Source organism: Cyprinodon tularosa, unplaced genomic scaffold, assembly GCF_016077235.1.
Source record: "Cyprinodon tularosa strain WSP-4 unplaced genomic scaffold, ASM1607723v1 ctg86, whole genome shotgun sequence".
Classification (NCBI taxonomy): Eukaryota; Metazoa; Chordata; class Actinopteri; order Cyprinodontiformes; family Cyprinodontidae; genus Cyprinodon; species Cyprinodon tularosa.
In genome coordinates this window covers 404400-425997 of record NW_024039629.1, presented here as the reverse complement: position 1 = coordinate 425997, position 21598 = coordinate 404400, and the positions used below count along the sequence as shown (strand labels likewise).

Sequence of the window (21598 nt, the reverse complement as noted above, 5' to 3'; positions counted from 1 at the left end):
ATCATTCAAAAAAAAAATCTGGATCATGTAAACATGCCTTTATCAACAGGCTCTCAGGCCTTAAGCGTTTAAAGGGTGGGCAGCTGATTTTCAGAAAAAAACAAAAAATCAAGGCTCTGTGTTGGAAACATACGGTGCAGGTGCTGTTGATCTGCACTTACTTCGGTTTAGTCCGAAGAGTAAAAAATAAAAATAAAGACGTTAAAATCAGCTGTACATCCTCAAAGCTTTCACCAACTTGCCCCCTCATACCATTCATGGATCAACCCCACCCAGTGGTGAGAAACACTTCACACAAAACAAAAATGAAAAACACAGACAGTTTGTACGTTTGAAAGAACAGGGACTACTCATCCAACCTCTCCCAAAAGATAAATAAGTCTATTTTGATATACTAAAAATGAATAAATAATACTACCAGGTTGATCTATGCAATTTTTAGAGGATATTGAAAAATATCTGGATGGCACCATAGTTTTTGAAAGCAAAAAAGAAATCTTAGTGGTTTGTTGTAAAAAAAAATGTTTACAGTACAGTAAGGTGAAAAATTTCCTCTTAACTCCTTCTACTTTCATTTTCTTCTTCATTGTCTATGAGCACACCAAAATGATGGATAGAGGTTTGTGTGGATTGCGCTTTAGAAGAGACTTAAACTAACCATCCCTCCTGCCCATTTGTTCACTCTTCAAAGTTTATGCAGCAGGAGAGCAGCAGGGGTTATTTCTGTCACTTGCATTCCTCCCTGCCCCCTGTCTCTACAGCTGCCAGCCGTGAAGCTGAGAGGGAGGGAGATGGAGTGGAGGTGAAGAAAAGAGTGTTTATGGTAGCTAGACGCTGTGTTTGTGTTGAAATCATCTTTTGCCAAGAGACAAGGCATAAACATCGTCAGTCTTTCTCTCTCGGTTTGGCCTGTGTCGATGTTCCAGCGGAGGCAAGACATAATGTTCGGAGGCAGCTCCATTTCTCCTGGCTTCAGTCTGGCTCTGACGGAGAAAGGATCGGAAAGGGAAAAACGCTTCCTCTCTTCGCTCCTCACATTTCTATCATATGTTGTCTGAAAGCTTTAACCCCACACTGCAAAAAATCTGAATCTAGATAAGTCATTTTTTTATCAAAATAAGTGCATTTGTTCTTGGATTGAGGAGGTAAAGGAGACATTTTGCCAGTGGAACAAGACAATTTACACTTAAAATAAGAAAACACAATTGCATTGTCTTATTTCAAGTGCATTTTATCTAATTATCTTATTTTAAGAGTAAAATTACTCATTCCATTGGCAAACTGTCTCATTTACCTGCTCAAATTAAGGGTGAATACACTCAATTTAAGAAATTCTTTACTTATTTCTAGATCGTTTTTGCAGTGCACCCCCCCACCCCCCTTCTACTCTCAAGTAGCTCCCAAACTTGTCTACATCCTTTAGGGTCTGTCAAGGCCGTGACAGTTCTTCCGTTCCTCTTTTAATGATGTTGCTGTTCCTCTTACTTGTCCTATCCCCCATCCTTTCCCCACCTCCAACTTTTTTTAAGGGAAGCTGATAAAGTCCAGATGAAAAGCACCATCAGATGGATCACACACCTCAGCCATCTTCCAATTTCCCAAGAGAACACCATCAACATCTTCCTTCGCCTCTAGTTTTTGTTCTTCACTCCCGAGCCCCATGTGGGTTTATATATTTTTTTCATTACAAAGGATAATAGGTAATTAGTTGTAAAAGAAAGGAATAAAAAACGGCAGGAATATCTTCTCATGAGACCATTGTGTTAATTAAGTCCATTCTGCAGTAAAAAAAAACATTTTGTCCTAGTTTAGACTTTATCATGTTTTCCTTCCTTTGCCTCCTTCTCTTGACTTTAAAGCTGCAGAGTCAGACTGTTGGGTCTTTTTTTACATTCTTTTTTCTCCCATCATAACAGAAGAGAGATTGTCCCTGCCCGACCCCAAGCTTTTTATCCATTTAACCCAGCACACATTCATCCCACTCCTCCTTTCCTTTTCTTCCTGTTTTAAAGGTTTTTGTCAGACATAGGCAGATTCGCTGGACTGAGTGCGTCCCAGGTTGGGCGGCTGGGACAGATGTGCCATGTCTTTCTTCCGGATCTCACAGATAGACTTCCTGCGGGCCTGGACTCCCCTGATGGCAGCCTTTATCTTGCGCCAGCCGAGGTGGTTGAGCTCAGCCAGATTGAGCACCACGCAAATGCCACTGACGGCAAACATGAACACCAGGAAAACGGTCTTTTCCGTGGGCCTGGACACGTAGCACTCCACCTCCTTTAGGCAGGGGTAGCGGTCACACTCAAAAATACCAGGCACACTGAAACCATAAAGGAAGTACTGGCCCGCTAGGAAGCCAATTTCCAGTGCATTTCGAAACACCACCTGAATAATATAAAAGCGTGAGATTCCTTCCTGTCGCCGAACTTTCGAGCTCTTCCCATGGGTGAGACCCCGAGGAGCATTGGGGATCTCTTTGACCTCTAAGCAGTCAGGTTCCTCCTTTCCACCCCCACCATCTCCACCATGCTGGACTAGAATTCCATTTATGTTGCGTAGCTTTCGCGCCCCGTCCCGTCCACCATAGTCCTTCTCCATTATGGGATAGAGAAAAGAGTATCGTCGGTCTCTCTGCTTTGCAGATTGGTGGACGGAGTAGGTGATGAAGCACAAACTGGGAGTGCATACCAGTATGATCTGGAAGACCCAATAGCGGATGTGAGAGATTGGGAAGGCTTTGTCATAGCAGGCTTGGTTGCAGCCGGGCTGAAGAGTGTTACATATAAACATGGTCTGTTCATCCTCATACACCGTCTCTCCAACGATGGCCACAATCAAGATACGGAAGATCACCACAACTGTCAGCAAGATCCTACAAAAAAACACACACAGATAACGTTGTTATTGACAGAAACAGTTACTCTATAAGACAAAAGTTTAATGCAAAGGTGTGGGGGTTTTTTAGGCTAATTTTCTGCAGATCACCTTTATTTTTACTAATATGGAAAAGTTTTTTGCATACATATTTGGGGTGTATGGGATTATTTAGAAGTTTTTTTATCTTCAATATAATGAAAAATTGTGTGGTTTGTGACACATGGCATGTACTTGCATTGTGCCTTATGAAGTCAAAGGACTTGCTTTAAACTACATTTAATCAAAAACCATTCAAGCACTGATTATGGTAAGCTATGTTGTAGCCGAAGGTGCCATGGGGCAACTGACAGAGCCAAGGCTGCTATACAACTTCCGTTGACTGGCCCACTGACCAATAAAGGCATGCAAGGTGGGTGAGTTTCTTGCCAACAGACACAATTATTGGGATGGATGGAGCAGGGTCTAGAACCAGCAATAATAATAATAATTCAATTTTATTGCAATTCCACTGTCAGAAGTACAGAGCAATGAAATTAATTCTCTACATTTAACCCATCCCCTTGGGGAGGAGTGGGCTGCCATTGTGCAGCACCTGGGGAGCAGTGTGGGGTTAAGGGTCTTGCTCAGGGACCCAGAGTGGCAGTCTGTGGGAGAGGGGAATCAAACTCCCAACCTCAGGATTCAAAGCCCTGTGCCCTAACCACTAGGACGGCACTCACCAACATTCCAGTTACAGAACAAACCCATACCTCCTGAGTCACTATCACCCAAAGTCAAGAGTCTGTGGGGGCCACCACAAAGGCCATTCCCCATATTCTCGAATTTGGAGCTACACTGCACAAGAAGCACAAAATGATCTTACTTTTCTTTTGGGGAAATATTTGTAGAAAGATGAAGCCGTGCCAAACCATTAAAGACTTTAAATGTAAGAATTCTGTGTAAACAAAGCTGATATTTCACTTCAGTTTCAAGTGCTAACAGCATACAGACATCAAGTATAAATAAACTGTGGAAATTTAAAAGTGATACAAAAAGACAGCCAGTGCAAATTGCCTAAAACTTGAGCAGCAGCATTGGTACCAGCTGCAACTAATAATAAGATGATTGTCTACAGAGAATAGCGGTTATCAAGTTTAGAGGTGATAAAAGCATTACTATGGAATTTCAAGGTCTTTTGGCTAAATAATGAGATTTAACATAGGTGACCACAAGTGATTATGAGAGCTAGTTTTGCTTGCTTGAAAAACACCCCGATAGAGGAGGAACAATAAAGGCAGAAGACCAAGGAAATAATTGGGTCATCTACAGGGGGACAACTTCCAAATGGAGTTCACAGTAACAAATGCAGTAGGACTTATTTATTCACATTAAAAAGGAATAAATACATGGGTTCATTACCATAACAACGGAATGTTTTACTTCCCTAAAGACAACACATAAATTGGAGACAAAATACCACCTAGCATCAAGCTTTAGGGTACATCTCAACAAAAGGGGACTAAATAAGATATGTAGTGTCCTTTAGGTTTCCAAACTCCGTATCTGCAATTTACTGTTAATGGGTTTAAAGTCTGGACATATTAGTGGTAAAATCAATATTCTGTCCCCTACCACTTGGAGAACTCTTGCACAATTTGAGACCAATTTATTCTAACATTGTTCTCAGGAAATATATAACAATGACATATTCAATTCAATTCTGTTTATTTCTAAAGTGCCGATTTACAACACCTGCCATCTCGAGGCATTTTACAGTTCACCGGATCATACAGTCAAATTGATTCAAAGTTTTCTATCTAAGGAAAACCAGTTGATTGCATTGACTCATTGACTCGAAGACAATCGCTCACACTAAGCATGCTTAAAATAATGTGACATAAGTGAAGAAGAAATCTGTGAATGTTTTTTTAGGCAGTATCTGACCTTAGATTTGACCAACTGCAACCCCAAACAATAGTGTTGCACCTGCAGAAACTAGATCATGAATGAGATTATCACTTTATACAACTGCCATCTTTTTCTAATGTGTCCTTGTCTCAGGATCAGGGTAAATCTGGACTTGTCTAACCACATATCCTCCAATTTCTTCAGATTCTAATTTATTTTCCCCTGAAGGTTTTCTTCAATTGACCTACTTGAACATTGATTATCTGAAGGCTACACAACTGTTAAGCCTCAAATCCTTTAGTTCCTTTCTTGTTGTGTGTCTTACTTTACCTTTTTGCAGTAAGTTCTGTTGCTTAAAGTTCTGCTGTCTGAGCGCACAGCCAAGTTAAGCTCGTGACAATCTGCATTTTAGATTCACTTTTGTTTTTCTGACTTCAATGACTGATACTAAATGGAGATACTAAGACTTCCGTCACAAAGAAAAATCAGCATATTTTATTTTCATTATCATTTCTTTCTTACTTAATCTCTGTATTAAACCTCACACTAATCTTCCTCTCAGTTGTTGCACGTTAACTGAACAGATAACGTTTGCAAGCTCTTCTTTGTGTAACAGCTAATTTATATATATATATATATATATATATATATATATATATATATATATATATATATATATATATATATATATATATATATATATATATATATATGTAAAAGCCAAAAGTCGAGAAGTAGACCATAAACAAAACCAAAGTCTGGCAGAGTAGATCATGACAAAGGCTATTTATGAGCCCAACTGTTGTCCCGTTTGTTTTAGTGGCTGTTTATGTACAAGGCAAGGATTATTTATACTAGAAATTCAAATAGGATACTGTGCTTCACCAATGAAATCCCTGAGTTAAACAGCTTTGAAACATAACATCAGAAGCATTTACCATTAGAATAAGTGATATGAAAGCAAAGTGGTATAAAATCAATTAATAGTGATGACTTATAATCCCCTCGCTTTCATTTTAGACAGCTGCTCTGAACGGAAATGCTTCACAGGTTCTGCTGTGACCAGTTGTGATGCCACACCTGCACCTAAATATCCTATATAAATAATCATTGTATTCTGTCTAAACACTCATCCAGTGAACCTAGGATAGTATAAAGTCTTATGAAATAAACTCCCTTTAAATAGCCATCACTTTTTGATGCTGGTTGTGTTTTAACATGATTAACAACTGATCTGGATTTATTAAAAACAAAGAACTGATCATAATTATCTACTAATGTACTATGAATTGCTGACTGTAAAATAAAATGCATTCACTAAGCAAAGACAGGACAACCAATCAAATCTTGCTAGGGAACATGAGCTAAAACTATCAGGGGTCTTTATGACAGGCTGTGTCATTGGAAGTGAAGGAGATATAAAACCTCTACTTATGAAATAAAGAGGCATTGTAAAGTATTTCTGGTACTAAAGTAAAACATGCAGATGATAAACATTCAGGAGAATTTGAGCTCAGTCATCTCTCCTCATAACTCCGTGTTATCTGCTCTCTTTGAAAAACAAGAAAGAGTGTTTACAGATAAAAAGGGGCGATTGAGTGTCTGTTATTCTAATTTTAGTGTTTTTAGCAAAGATGACATAGCAACCACAGTTTGGATTCATTAAAGTTAGAGCTCTTATTGACTCCAAAGAAACACTGCACGCATACCATGTCCCTCCCTGGTTAGTTCTGCCTCCAGTCTCATAGCAACAGGTGACTCTGAGGTGTGTTGTCTCCAGATTAGTCCACATTTGTGTTGGGGAGAGTGAAGACAGAAAGATTATTTTTGCAACAATTCTTCACTTTAGTTCAGCCTGTGTGCTTGTGTGCATTTAAATCTGCATCCAGCCAAGCATAAAGGAACACATTCTGACTTGACAGATCTACACATTTATTCTCAACACGTCTATAGTGTTAGTAGATGGTTTGCAGTTTCTTCTTCCTTCCTTATTCTGTTCGCTTTCTGGCAGACAACTTTTTCTTTGTTCTTTTCTTACTTTATTCATTTCTCATTTATTTTTCAAACCCTATGCTGAGAGAGCACTTTAGAAAGTAGGCTTTTTGCAGCCTGGGTGAGCTTCCTGACTGCCCAACAATGTCACCAATAATGGTGCAAGACTGGAAACTTTACATAGACTCATAATTACTTTTAAATTACTGTTTGGGTAAAAGCTTCTAAAGGAGTCTAAAATAAATGTCTAATTTGAATGAGTTTGATTTTAGCTGGGCTTTTACTAACCCCCACTATCAATATAAAGTTTAAGTTTAATAGCTTTAAATCCTTACAGCTGATAAACTTAAGTAGAATTTCTGACTAAGCAGTGTTGTGCCAGTTCATAATTAAAAGAACAATCTCAAAGTTCAGTTCAGACAGAGTCACATTTATGGTAGAGAAATATTTTGTTTTATAATATGGAGGAAAACCATCTAACAGATCTTTGTGACACGTTAATTTTATGCCACAAATTTTTAAGGTAGTTCTGTGGTAAAAGATGGAAGCTTCTAAAAAAAACAAAAAAATGACTGGACAATTTAGATTTCCGTGTAGAAAGCAGTAGAAAAACAGGGTGGAGTTCTAAATTGCTGCACCTTAGACGCTGCCAGATAATCATTAGATGGCATTTGGCTGTTTAAAGGGTAATCTACCAACAGCCCAGTAGCTTTGCCAGACTTGTGCCGCACAGATGTAACGTTGAAGGGCAGATTTAATCCAGCCTGACGGCGTGCAGCTCACATGTAACCCTCATCAAAAGCGCCAGCACACCATTGAAATAAAAAATAAAAAGTTGTCACCACCAATCTGCCCACCTGTAATCACAGCCTGGGGGTAGGGTGGGGGTAGAGGGGGGGAGGAAAGATAAATGCCAAAAAATGAAAATGCTTTTGCCCTTGTTGTGACACCGTTAAGGAGCTTAGCGAGGAGAGAATTCACAATATCCAACTCATAGTGAATTGCTATCGATGAGCGCACATGCACAGAACCGGCAGCACTGCATGGCCAAACGTTTACACGCGGCAGACTTAAATCCTAGAGACAAAGCCCCCATCTTCAGAGTGAAGGGGAGAGAGTTTTAGGGCTGAGAGAAATCCTCAAGTCGCTGTTGAAGATGAATTAGTTCCAGGCAGGGATAAAAAGATTATAAAGTTAACCAAAAACTCTGGTGTTGCTCTAACATCTTATCCTTAAATTAAAAAAAGAAACCTGCCAGTACTAGAATGGAGTGTGAGGGTCGGAGGGGGGGGGGGGTTAGGACGGAAAACCAGCAATGAAAGAAAATCTCATCACAGGGAATGAATTATATAATAGCATGCCAATGCAAACCCAGTTCTGTGTAATCTGTGGTAGGGCCAGGGGAGGATTCTTGCATTAGGTGGTGTTTTTTTCTTAATGCCATGGCTGTAGATTATCGTGCCGCCCCAGCATCCCCCACCTGTTTTTCCTCACTGCAGGGCTCCATTTTTTTTTTTTTTTCATTTCTAATCGTTATTTTCCCTCACAGAGAACATATCCATCATTGCAACAATAGATTGCATTTTTACTGAGAAAAATGTGTATTCCACAGGTATTTCAATTTCATATTTCACAAATTCACTCTAACGGGGAAGTAAAAGGATTATTTCCTGCCTGGCATTCAGTTCTGTTATTTTTGATTATTATAAATTAAGGCTGATTAAAACCCAACCTTATGTCCATCAGAAATATATACCATATAATATAGAAAAATGAGTTGAAAGAAGATAGTTCTGTATTGTTGCCTAGAAAATAATTGGTTGGAAGGATTGGTAGGGTTTAAACTGTCTAGCATAGAAACAGGGCTAATAGCAAAACGTTGCTAAAGAAGCTGAATCTTCCCAGTGTCTTTATCAAACAGCAGATAATCGAGTGGAGGTAATAAAAGTGTGTTGAAGAAAAAAGTAGAAATGTAATAATAATAACTTTAGCCTTTAGAAGATTGTGAAACAAAGTTTGTGTAAGGATTTAGAGTTAGAATTATAAAGATTCGACCAAGGCTGGACTCTTTCCCTTGTTGTCAATGATTCAACCAGGCGGTCCCTAAAAAATCAAAACAAGATCTAAAGTTTCATGATCTTGGCACATGTGACTGGATTTAGCTCTTTTCTCACATCTGCTTTGCTCCTCCCAGCGCTCATTGTCTCTAATCAGATCCACCTGTTCCTGCTTCTATTTAACCTACCTGTTCCCAGCCATTGGTGCCAGATTATTCGAGCCCAGTGTGAGAGTATTCTAGCATACCTTGCAGAGATGGGAAATGTGGAGCCAACAAGTCATCTCCATGTCATGTATTTAATCTACCCAACCACTGAAGCAGGTAATTCCAATCTTCACCATGAATCAATGGACTCACCTGGCTAATTGGCTTTCTTTCTTTCGCATTCTTTCAAAAACTCGGGTGCAAACCTTATTTTTTATTTTTTTTTTTTATGTTTGATGGAACCTTAATGGCAAAAGTATAGAAAATCATGTAAACAATCTAAAGTCAGAGGTAATCAGGTACAAAAAAGCTTTAAATCAGAGTATTAATGATATTTTACATTGACTTAAGTTTTGGATATAAAATAATTTAATAAAAAATATTTGAAAAAATTGTCCAAAAACTAAACTTGGATGCGTCTCATTTGAGAGGATGAATCCTTTTTAACTAAGAGCCATGCTGGTTGGGTAACGTGTTCCTTTACTAATTAAACCAACACTTGAAATCTGCATTTTGTCTCTCCTGGGCTCATTTTTTTTAGATAATCAAATTAGTTTCATAACGTGATACATTTAAGTTCAACGAAAGAACAAGAAATCTGTGAGGAGGGATATTTTTTATCTGCACTGTATCTATTAGCATCTAATTGTTTAGTGATTAAAAGTCTAGGGGGAAAAAGCTGATTTTTGTTGCTTTATTCTCTGAAAGTAATGCTCAAAATTTAGAAGAAACATCTAGAAATCCTTAACATCATACTTTAGTCATAAAAAGTAACTGTTTTTTTTTTTTTTATGGATTGTGTCCAACCCTGAGTAGCAACTGATCCATTTTTATAAATGTGCTTGAAAGGAGTGACACTTTATATTTAGCACAAATCTCCACACCCTTACACCCTCTGTTCACAGCAGACAGTGTTTGTTGTTCCCTCTCACTAATGTGTTGCCTTTGTCATTGCACAGGCAGTGATGATTATGCAGAGACATTACGGCAGCAGCAAAAACGCCTCCTCTCCTCAAACAATTCTTCATCCCTTACTCGCCATCTTTTGTCTTTGTCTGACGGCGGAGGTCTTGCCCCACCGTGCTCCAAGCTCCCATTACGGACACACAAATCATTGTGGAGGAATTAAATGTTCACGTGAAGATGTATCGGAGGAACCCGAATTATATCTAAACTCACTAAAAGCATTTCATTACTTCAGTCCTGCAAAGATTTGAATGATTTTCTACCTTCGTAATAGAAATTCCTCCCTTTATTTTTGACATTTTTAGTCTAAAATCAAGCCTTGTATCTGATTGATCAGTAGTTTGTAAAGAAGAGTGAAGCATAAGATGTCCGGTGGGAACAGAGTGTCACTCTGCAAGTTAGAACCAAATAAATGGATTAATCGAAATGGTCCATATTTTGGTGGGTTTTTGAGGTTTGATCCAATAATCTCAGTGTAAATAATAAAAAAGGGGTAAAGGGCACAGATACATGACAAGAGGGATCAACAGGATCATTGATGGTGAAGTGCGGAAGATGTGCCTGTGGAGATTATAACAAATAAAGAGAGCGGATGAAAAAGATGGGTGGTGGAAGAGCTGCTTTCCTCCCCCCCTACCACCCCTTTCACTTCAATCCCCTCTACTCGGCTCCATTCTGCTGGTCGCCACGGCAACAGGCGAGGGGCAGAAAACGACGAGAGGCTAAGTCAACTAAAGAGCGGCAGCGGATTTGCTGCACCAGCCAGAGCGTGGCTGAGGCACCTCAAAGAGAGTCATGCTCATTTATTTCCAAAGCCCAGTAGAGCTCGGTGAAATTACAGCAGCTAACCGATCAGGAAACGCTGTGTGGAAGTTTTCAAAAAATGATATTTTATGTGGGGAACCAGAACATGCCACCCCGTGCCCCTAACACCACTCATATGCTACCGTGACCTTTTCTAATAAATTACCTTTTTTTCTCTTTCTTCAAACTTACACTTTATGCTTCTAAAGGAAAATAAAACAGTTATTCTCCTTTTTCTGCACCTCCCAAACCTTAAGTTAAAAAAATGTGGCAGCACTTTCTGCAACCTGAAGAGTCACTCCAGGTTCAGACCAGGATATAAACAAGCTTCATGTTATCAGTAACCTGCTGATCCTTTTTAGAACCACAGCTTTTATCGCTGTCACTTTCCATTCCATCATAGCCTCATTGCTGTCGGTCTCTACCATTAAATAATTAAACCTCTTTCATTCAGTGCCTACTTTGTGTCTCCGTGATAATTACCAACTGAGCCTCTCATGTTGCATCTCATTCACAGCCACACGTTTGTGTGTATGTGTGTGAGTGTGTGTGTGTGTGTGTGTGTGTGTGTGTGTGTGTGTGTGTGTGTGTGTGTGTGTGTGTGTGTGTGTGTGTGTGTGTGTGTGTGTGTGTGTGTGTGTGTGTGTGTGTGCGTGCATGCTCCCTCACGAAGCCCCACAATCAAACTGAATCAGCGGTGATCTGCACACCCAGGCTTATTGGATGCATAAAAATAACAGCATTTTTTTTTCTCTTTTGAGGACTTATGATTAAAAATACACTTTATAGAAAATCATTAAAAGTTAGATTTCTGTAAAACAGGGTTATGTTAACACTTTTTTGCTACCAAATAGCTAAAAATTACATCTGATTATTTGTATTTTTTTGTATTTTTATGTCTTCAGGCGTAACATTGCAGTGAAATGTTACGCCTGAAGAATCAGACTGAGGTTTGTTGTAATTTCACTAAAATACTTTCTTCAATCTAATTAAAGAGAAATCCCTGTGCAGACTGCAGATAGACTAATTCATGCTCTAAATTACACCATGTATTCACCCTTTTAACTATTTATTATGCATTAATAATCCACAGATGGGTTTAATTACACATTTCGACTGAGCTACTGTTTTTAATTTATAATAAGTGAAGGATCCTTTCTTTGAAATTAAAACAATAAAACACAGTCACATTTAAACATCTTCAATCTTGTATAATTTGTTCCTCCTTCCTGCTTTGTTTGTTTCACGTTTCTGTTGGATCAATAAAGATGTTCGTGGACAGCATAACTGTCAACATATTCTCTCATCACCACTATGGATCTTTACTTTAAGGTTTTCTTATTGTGTTGTTATATTTATGAATATATTTTTAAAGTTAAGGTCTTTAAATCTGTCAAAAAGTTTCAAAGATGACTGTCAAGTCCAAAATTCTTTAACCCCAGCAGTTTTTAATAAGTAATGTATTTGCATTCGAGTTGAAAGTTTGTTTCTTATTGAAAATGTAATGTCCTCGGGGCTCTCAGTCCAGCATGTTGCAGACATGTCTCTGCTCCAGCACATCTGATTGAAATGATTGCATTACTCCCTCGGCAGCTATTCAGTGCTGCGGAGGCCTGCCAATCAGCCGTTCATTCAGGTGAAGCACCTGGCAGCAAGGAAACACCGAAGCCTAAGGTTCAGGGATAGGAAACACTCATCTTCAAAGATAAATAGACGGTGTGTAAGGTATATCCTTTATGAAAAACATAAAATAAAGGATAGATCTTTATTTTTAACAAGGTTTTAAATTAAATAGGTTTGGAACATGTTTCCACAGGTATTGATGATTTATCATTAATGATGAGGAAGAGCTCAAAGTCATGAATTTAAAGGGCCTCGTTACCATCACCATAATATTTAGCTACCTCAACATATCATCACTGAAAATGAATTTATACGATGCAACCTGTCACTCAGCCCTCTAGGAACAAGAATGATTGACCAATCAGAGGTGGAGATTTGCTCCAAAGTGAAACTGCCCTTCTCTGCAGGAGCAGATTTTGCAATAGGAAGTCATAGCAGACATGGGAATTTTGTTCAAAGAGACATCTAATAAACGGTGAATTGTTGTCAGTTGGGAATATGCACTTTTAAAAATAAGTTACAGAAAAGGAGTCTGTTAAAGACAGGCTTGTAGTAAGCAGCTGTACACGACAGCATCCAATGGTCATTCGTCTAAAGGTAATAAACAATACTTCTGTTTTGTCATAATTACATTGCTCTCTTATGTTTAGCTTTTAGAAAGCTTGCATTGGTTGATTAATTATGAATACATGTGTTAATTGAATTGAATTCCAAGTCAGTGTGCTTGCTTTAAATATTTATACACAGCCTAATAATATGTGTGATAATAGTATGCTTAAAATGTTTACTCTTGTTTGTCGAATACATTTTATTCACACCGACTTAAAATGATGGAGGACATAGGGACCACTTTTCATCAATCTGCTTTGTTCTATCTCTATTCTCCTATTCTGCAGTATCTATTAGTCCAACCTCTAATTTAATGTTCTGTCTTCCTATTCTAATAGCTTCATCTGGTCTGTTCACGTCTGGTTATGACAACATCCTGCAGATAAATATCAACTGTGCTGCTGCCATTAACACCTTTGTTTATAGATGTTGGAGATCGGCCTGTTTTTCAGTGTAGTCCTGTTTCTCTGACTGTGACTGGCTGGATGTGCTCTTTTTCATCCTCTGACATGGGAGCTGGCTCGGAGCTTTTCTGCCTAGCTGTGTGTTTCCTGGACGGGCTCGCCTGTTGAGCTGGTTTACAGTTAACTTTTGTACTTCTGCTTCTGTCTCCTTGAATCCCAGTCAGCCTCGGCAGATGGCCACTCACACTGAGTCTGGTTCTGCTGGAGGTTTCTTCCTGCTAAAAGGGAGTTTTTCTCTCCACTGTCGCTACAAGCATGCTTGGTGTGAGGGATAGCATTTAATTGATTGAGTCGATGCACTCAGCTGGTTTTCCTTAAATAGAAAACTTTGAACCAATCTGATTGTATGATCTGGTTGAATTGTCTCCGTAAAGTGCCTTGAGATGACATGTGTTGTGAATTGGCGTTTAATAAATAAAATGAAGTGAATTGAATTTTGCAACACTGGACTGCAAAAGGTGACAGAAAACACAGCCCCATAACTCCCTCCGTTAATCTTCGTCAGTGGAAAGTGTGGGCTTTAACGTTGATTTGTCAGTTGCTGCATTCATAACTTTATCCAAGTGTTGCAAAAAACATTTTCCCTGTTGTCGTTCTTGGAAGGTTTTCTGATGCCTCAGTTAATGTGTTTCACTGTGTCCCAGTTAAAACTATCCTGTGTTTGTCAGAGCTTTGTTTTCACTGGCTAGAATTTCTGGTAGTGATAAAAGTCTTCTTATATCTATTCAACTCAGAGATGATAATAACGATAAAGTATTAATTAACTAAATATTGTTTGAACTCCTATAGGGAGTTTCTTCAACAATTTTGTATAGATGTTGCAGGAAGTATCTCTTGTAGCAGTCTGTCTTACGCTCATCTGGAAAGACCTTGGACACTGTTGATATTCAACAGTCTTCTGAAGAGGAAGCACATGGTTATCCATAATGTTTTTTATTTTATAAGGAATTCTTATTTTCATGATCATCCACAGAGGTTCTAGAGGATTTCCTAGAGCAGAGCCGGCCTTTTTTATCAGCTTTTTGAGCTTCTTTAGGTGATTCGCTCTGATGCTGATACCCCAACAAATGAGGGAAGCAGAGATCACACTCTCCCCAACAGATGTATAGAGGATAATCAGCATCTTGGTGCAAATACAGAATGACTTAATCTTCCTTAAGGAGTACAGTCTGCTCTGTCCCTTTTTGTAGCCAGATTCACAGTTCCATTTCCAGTCTGGTACCGTATGTAAATTCAAATCTGGACTCTAGCTGGACCACTGTCACTTCCAGTCAACAGAAACATGATGGTGAAATTAAAAGATCACTTTATATGAAGTATAAATAAAAAACTTCAATCCAAACTTGACTCGTCTTTAAATTGAGCTTTCTTTACTTCTTCCTCCCTGAGAGAGGTTTTAATCCCTAATCTTGTAGTTTTTTTTTTTTTTCAAAGGGTCTGAAACAGTTTTTTTAAACTCCTGTTAAGTGCTTAAAACTTATTTCCAGTTCCTTCATTTTAGAGTTTAAACCATATCTAAACAAATGAAACCTATTCCTAAAGCATGGTATGAACAATTAGCAAAGTTTATTTTCTTTTCAATCCTTAATTCCCCCAAACACTAGACATCATTTAGATGTTGGTTTTTAAGCTAAATCTGGTCAGCCCATCGTAGTCTTGATTTAGTCCTAAAATAGTAGTTGAAAATTAGGCTGGGTTTGGTTTGCATGATTTTGTCCATCTTTTGTCCAATAAAAGACGTTAAAAAGACATTGCGTAACCAATTTTCAACGTCTTTTCAACAAGCTAAAAATTATGTTTTTTTATCTTTCACTTTTCAAACAAATGTAGACATCGTTTGGACGTAAATCCTGACGTTTTTTCAACCAATTTCTGTTCAGCAGGATTAGATCTTCTGCATTTGTTCTCTATATCCATGTTTAGTAAAATCAACATTTTCAGCCTCTTTTGGGCTTTAGTCTCATTCCCTGTTTTTCCCTCTCACTGTTTTCCCTGTCAGCCCTTTGTGTGCCCCGAATGCAACAAACCAACAGTGTTGACATATGTAATCCTGTCAGATTAGATGTGAACTGACACTTGTCATTCCTTCGCTATATCTGTCAGTCTGTGTGTTCCTTTGCCAAGATTTATCAATAGCTTGTAGTTTCTTGCAGGTCATGGGGATCAAACTGAATCAAGCCACGCTCAGGAGGACTCTCTCACACACGATCGCACACACACGTATGCATACAACCAGAAGGGATGTTCCGGTGCTTCGGGCCAGTGACAGAAGGAGTAAGGAGGCTGCAGTCCTCCCTGCTGAAAGACCTTTATCCATCTCCCTACACCCACACCTTCATATTTCCATGTAAATAAAAAAAAAAATGAAACTGTTTCATTTTTTGCAGGAAATCATGCAGCTTCATGTGAAAACTACAGCAGGAACATATTCAAAATTGAATTCCATTTTTTTTATTTTTCTGATATTTTAAGATCAAATTTGTGAAATTTTTTTTAGATAATGAGGAAAGAACCACTGGCAGCCTGAGGCATAAGCTAGCAAACTACTTTTTGGGGACAGAACGGGCCTGTGGGTCCCTAACCACTGCTGAGGGAGCTGCAGAGTGTTTAAATCCTCAGAATATAAATTGCTGCATTCATTTTGCCTCACTGTTATGAAATGGGATTTTGGAATGACATCATCCCCAACTCAGCAGTTAGAAGATGTCAAACTTATGTTAACCAGGCCAACTATTAATAGCCTCAACAACCAAAAGCATGTTTCTGTATTTCATGTTTCTGTTTTTTTAAACACTGTGTGCTACATAGTAATGAAATACCAAGAAGTGAAAATTACTCTTTCACTGATCAGTTTTGGGATTGGTTTTCAACTCTGAATTTTGGAAATTACAAGAGTTATCAAACTAAATCTTTGTTGGTTTTAGTATTTAAAAGGATGTACATTTCTTGTTTGATAATAATATTTCAAACTTGTATAAATTTTAAGGTAACAGAAACACAAAGTGTTACAGATGTTAGGATTGTTACCTCACAGTGAGAAGGTCCTGGACTCAAATCACTGCCAGAGGTATGCACACAGAGTTTGTATGATCTGTATGCTCTCTCCTGGTCCTACTAACTTTATTTCGCATGTAGCTAAAAATGTTTCCCAGTAACATTGCTCTCATGTCTAGATGAGGGCGAATGAAAGGGGATTTCATGACATGTCCTATCCACAGCCATAGGATGGACTTCTGCTGTAATGGCAATGTCTTTTATTACTAGAAATATGTTACATATTTGAGGGATAACTAATAACCTAAGGTATGACATTTTTATGCTTCATAAACCTCCCCTGAAGGACTGGTTATTTTTGGGAGGATCAATCAGTGATTTATTCAAATCTTATTTTCATTTTCCATTTAATGCCAAGTAAAGCTAACTGTCTTTTTTGGTCTGGATAGCATAGAGCAGGGGTCGGCAATCCGCGGCTCCATAGCCGCATGCAGCTCTTTAGGGCACCCCTTGCGGCTCTCTGTAGCTTTTTCAGAAATTTATGAAAATAGATTTTTTTTTTTTTTTATTTCAATATGGTGTTAACGAGGTCAAACAAAGATTCATTATGTTTTCCAATTCTGTAAAAATGTGTATAATAAATACATTTAATCAATATATGTAAACATTTCTTTCCACGAAAAGTTGCATCATAGCCATAGAGATCAGTGGTCATGGCGTGCAACACACGAGCCACGGACACCAAACTTGCTCTGATGGTGGAAGCCCTCCAGGGGAGCATGCATGCCAAATTTGGAGCCTATGCCCATTGTTGTTTGGGAGTTATTTTGAGTGTCCGTTTTCAGCACGGCGCAGTGCCAGGCAAACAAAGCAACGGGTGTGTCTTGGACCTTGGATCCAAAAGGGAAAAATAGTGAGATAGCTGATGAGAACAGGGGATTCAAAGAAGAATGGACCGAATCATTTGCTTTCATTACCAATGCGGAAGGATTGCCTGCATTTTTGCTTTGTAATGAGAAGTTGTCAGATAATAAAGGCATTTGCTAAATGCTAAATATGCAGCCAACCGCAAAGTTGGGAGTGGGAGAAAAAGTGCAACTGCAGAACTTCGGGTAATTAGAGGAGAGCAAAGACAGATTTAAGAGGTGGATTGCATCTCCAAACTCCACTACTGATGCTAGTTTGGTTGCAAGCATGGAAAACTGTTCACAGATCAAACAGGTAGAACTCTGATGCAGGAATGTGAACTTTCTTACATTTTCCCCCCGAAATACTCAAAATAAAAATCACACAGAGGAACACTGGTGACAGAGGATGTGGGATTTCGGGGTTTGAGAGCACTGCTCTGATGGATGTCAGTTCCTGCTTGGTTCCTCATGACTTAATAAGCTCCTCCTAACAGAAACACGTCCACCATAGAAAGATTTCTTTATCATGTTTCAATAATTTCATCAATGCAACAAAACTTAAAACGCGCAATGAAAGGACGTGAAACAGTACGCTCTGAATTCCCCGCGCTGAGAGCGTTCACTGCTCCACCCTCACCTCCTGCTACTATGTGACGTTTGATTTAGGATAAACATTTAATCATTAATGCTTATTATATATTTTAGCCCACATAGTCCTTTTTTATTTTGGGCTAATACACTTAGAGCCTGCGTTGCCATATAAGACTTATATAAGTCTTTTACATTTTTGCGGCTCCAGATAGATTTGTTTTTTTTGTTTGTTTTTTTTTGGTCTAATTTGGCTTTTTGAGCAGTTTGGGTTGCTGACCCCTGGCATAGAGGGATGTAAGACTGAGTAATATTAAAGGTAATTTATGATGCTTTTCATAGCCAAAGTCAACTATATTAGTTGCTTTCTTTTTTTAACCCAGAAGAAAGATACTTGCCTTCATATAGATGCCACCACTCCCTGCGCCAATATTTTCAAGCCACTTCTGGCAGCTATGCTCTTCTTTAGCAAGTCTAAACAATGTCCAACAAAAAAAGACATTTTGACAACAAAAAAAACAAAAAAAACAGTCGCTGTGACTGTGCAGATTATCTGCCGCTTCTTCTAAACTTTGAGCAGAAAAAAAATCTCCCAGACTCTCATCACCAATCGCTTAACGTAGGGAATGGGCATATTGTTTATTGGGCAGGTACAGCACGTTGAAGGTAGGCGCTTCCTAGATGGGACAAGTTATGACAATTCTAAGACATGTCTTGTTTTTCAGGACAGGAAGGGGTTGCTAGCCTCGTGAGATCATCCTGATCTCGCGAGCTTTCAAGATTTCACTCGCTAATCAGTCTGGAGACTCTCTGTTGAATAAAATTTGGAGCCGTTCACCAAACAAACGTCCAATCAGCGTTGGCTTTGAGGCGGGTTGAGGTGTGACGCAACAAGAAGCGCGACAGTTCAGTTTAAAGAACATGGCGGCTTCAGCCGATGAAACTAGCGTAAGCGTGGCTGTCGAGCAAGTTTTATCGGAATTACAGAGTATTTCTTCACTGAAAGAAGAGCAAAACACTGCTCTGGAGGCTTTTCTCAGAAGAAAAGATGTTTTTGCTCTTCTCCAGACTGGTTTCGGCAAGAGTTTGATCTATCAATTGGCTCCTCTTCGTCGTGGCTCTGTTACGTCATATGCTTCGTTGATCTGATTGGTTTATTTGGCCCGTCTATCACCAACATAGGCCAATCAGCTAACCAGTATTTTCGCCCCTTCCCAAAATTACTTCAACGGAAGGTTTTTCAGATGGATATGCTCAGAGAGCATAGTTCCTAATGATTGCAGAGACATGAATCCTGTAAAATAGCCCTTCGAGCATTATTTTGATAAAGGGTTGGCATTATAACAGTTTAAATCTCTAAGAAAACATGTTTGCATGATAATATGTCCCTTAATGTAAGTTGCACTGATTCTTTACCAGTGGTGTACAAAGTGTGGATGATGAAGAACTTTTACCAGAATCTCTGCAAATCTGCAACAGTCTGTCTTGAGCATTTTTTTCTGCAGTCTTTTATCTTCACTAGAACCAACTGTAAATGGTCTGACTAGTTCACATTTCATGGTTATTTTAAATTAAAGGTTATTATGTTTCTTTATTATTTTTAATAAGTCAGTAGATAATCTTGTTTGGTCTATCCTCTACATTGATGAGATTGCTGAATGATACACAGATTAGTAAAGTTACCTAATCAGCAGGCTACAAAGGAACTAAAATTATCCACAAGAGATTTTCTACAGATGGGATTGTAAAAACTCAATGTGGATTGATTCACTTAAAAGAAAAGAAATTGATTCTAATTCAAGACAAATGCTCCCACTGGTACATTGAATTGTTCTTTCATTCTATAAGAGTCAGGAAACAACAAGAATAAAAACTACTACACTAAATGTAGTAAGTGGGTGGTGAGCTAAATATAAATCTGTGTATGAGAATTATACCTTTTCTGCTGTTCTCTAAACAAGGATTCATAACCCTGATTTAAAATCATGATTTTTTATTCTTCATCTTTTTGAAGAACATTGTTTAAAAATCTTACTTTATCCAACTTAGTTTTGTATGCATTCTCATTTGAGCAAATCTGTAATGTAAATAGCTTTATTATTGTTTTATAAAAATAAAATTAGGAAATGATAAAGACTTTTTCCTCTCATGACGGAATAGAACAGATTGGCCTCATTGTATGTTCCAATCAGGGCAAAAATACAAGAACGCTATTCACAGGGGTCTCCATGACAATGGCAGATTGCAGCTATTGGCAACATGCTTGGCACTAAAGTAACAGTAAGAGAATATACAATCTGCAACTGGATTTTATAAATCTATTCCAAAGGATTATCTCGTGTGTATTAATGGAAAAATACTGAATTATAGGTGAACGGAAAACAACATAGTAAAAATGGAACCTTAAAAGTATTAGCTTTGTTGCTAAACTTACGGTTGTTGTACAGAAGGTATGACCAAGAAGAAGAAAGACAACACTGGAGAGACAAACATGATGGGCGGTAAGGAAGGGACGGGTCAATAGAGGGAACTACAGAGAGAGAGGAAAAAAAGGCCGTAATCCGGATTAAATCAGCGGGTTTTGGACAATCCCAGGCTTGGGCCATCACGTTTGTTCCAACTCCCCCACCCACACACCCACTACGGCTTTCCTGTGCCGAGCTCCAGCCCAAATCGGCTGCTCTGGCACATGCAGGGAGCTTCCATGACACACAAGCCCTGCAGGGAACATCCCAGACACACTCAGTCCAACGGAAGAATCCTTATTTTAATTGTTTCAAAATGGAAACTACTAAGAAATAAGAACAACATGAAAATATGTCAGGTACATTTCTATTAATTTACAGGGAAATCCAATCTGTATTTAATTTATTTTTGTCACGTTGGCTCTGTGCTCTTCTGTCTTTGCTGGATAACTGACTTCTCGCTGTTTTAGTGATGGATTTATACATACCGTACGTTTCTTTTTTTTCGTACGTTGGGAGTATTTATATAAATAAACTCAATTTTATTTCATACTGAACCTACAGCTGCCCATTTAGTGTGGAATAGTGATACAATTAAGATCATAGGATTCTTTATTTTGTTTTCACATTTAAATCAATTCTGAATGACAAATTTAATAAATTTACCAAGGACAGAATGTTTTCACTCCAACAGCAGACTTTTGTTTTCTGTCAGGATGTTACACAAGAGAAATCTGCTGGACGACTATTTTTATTTAACATTATGATCATATGCCAACCAATTACAGGTAATTACTCTAAAGGCAATTAGAGGTTTCAGGAAGACCAAACATTTACTTGACAAGACAGATGGTTTGTTACAGGGAACCATCTGGGGAGCCATTGATGGGAACTGGCTTCCCCCCAAAGGAAAAAATGTACTTTTTTAATTCTTCTCAATCCCAACATTTAACTCTCAAAAAACAAAAGGTGTCTCAAAAAAAAAATAATTGTATCCAAACCTTTAAATCTACTCTGATATGTTTGTCTACCTAACCTGGCAGGCTGCTCAGGGAGAGCATTAATCATAGAGAGAATAGAAAGAATAGAATTCAACTTTATTGTCATTACACTGTCACAAGTACAAAGCAACGAAAGGAACTCTCTGCATTTAACCCATCC

The 21598-nt window shown here is 38.4% G+C and overlaps 1 protein-coding gene across 1 annotated transcript in view; it reads right to left on the bottom strand.

The window, feature by feature from the left end:
- Window positions 1-1381: 1381 nt before the first annotated feature.
- The window catches only part of LOC119775240 (gap junction delta-2 protein), a 40449-nt gene continuing 20232 nt past the window's right edge, over window positions 1382-21598 (bottom strand). Inside the window, exon 2 of the mRNA XM_038273146.1 lies at window positions 1382-2869. Within this exon, the coding sequence (XP_038129074.1) occupies window positions 2020-2869 (850 nt within the window). The 3' untranslated portion in view covers window positions 1382-2019. The remainder of the gene's footprint in view (window positions 2870-21598) is intronic.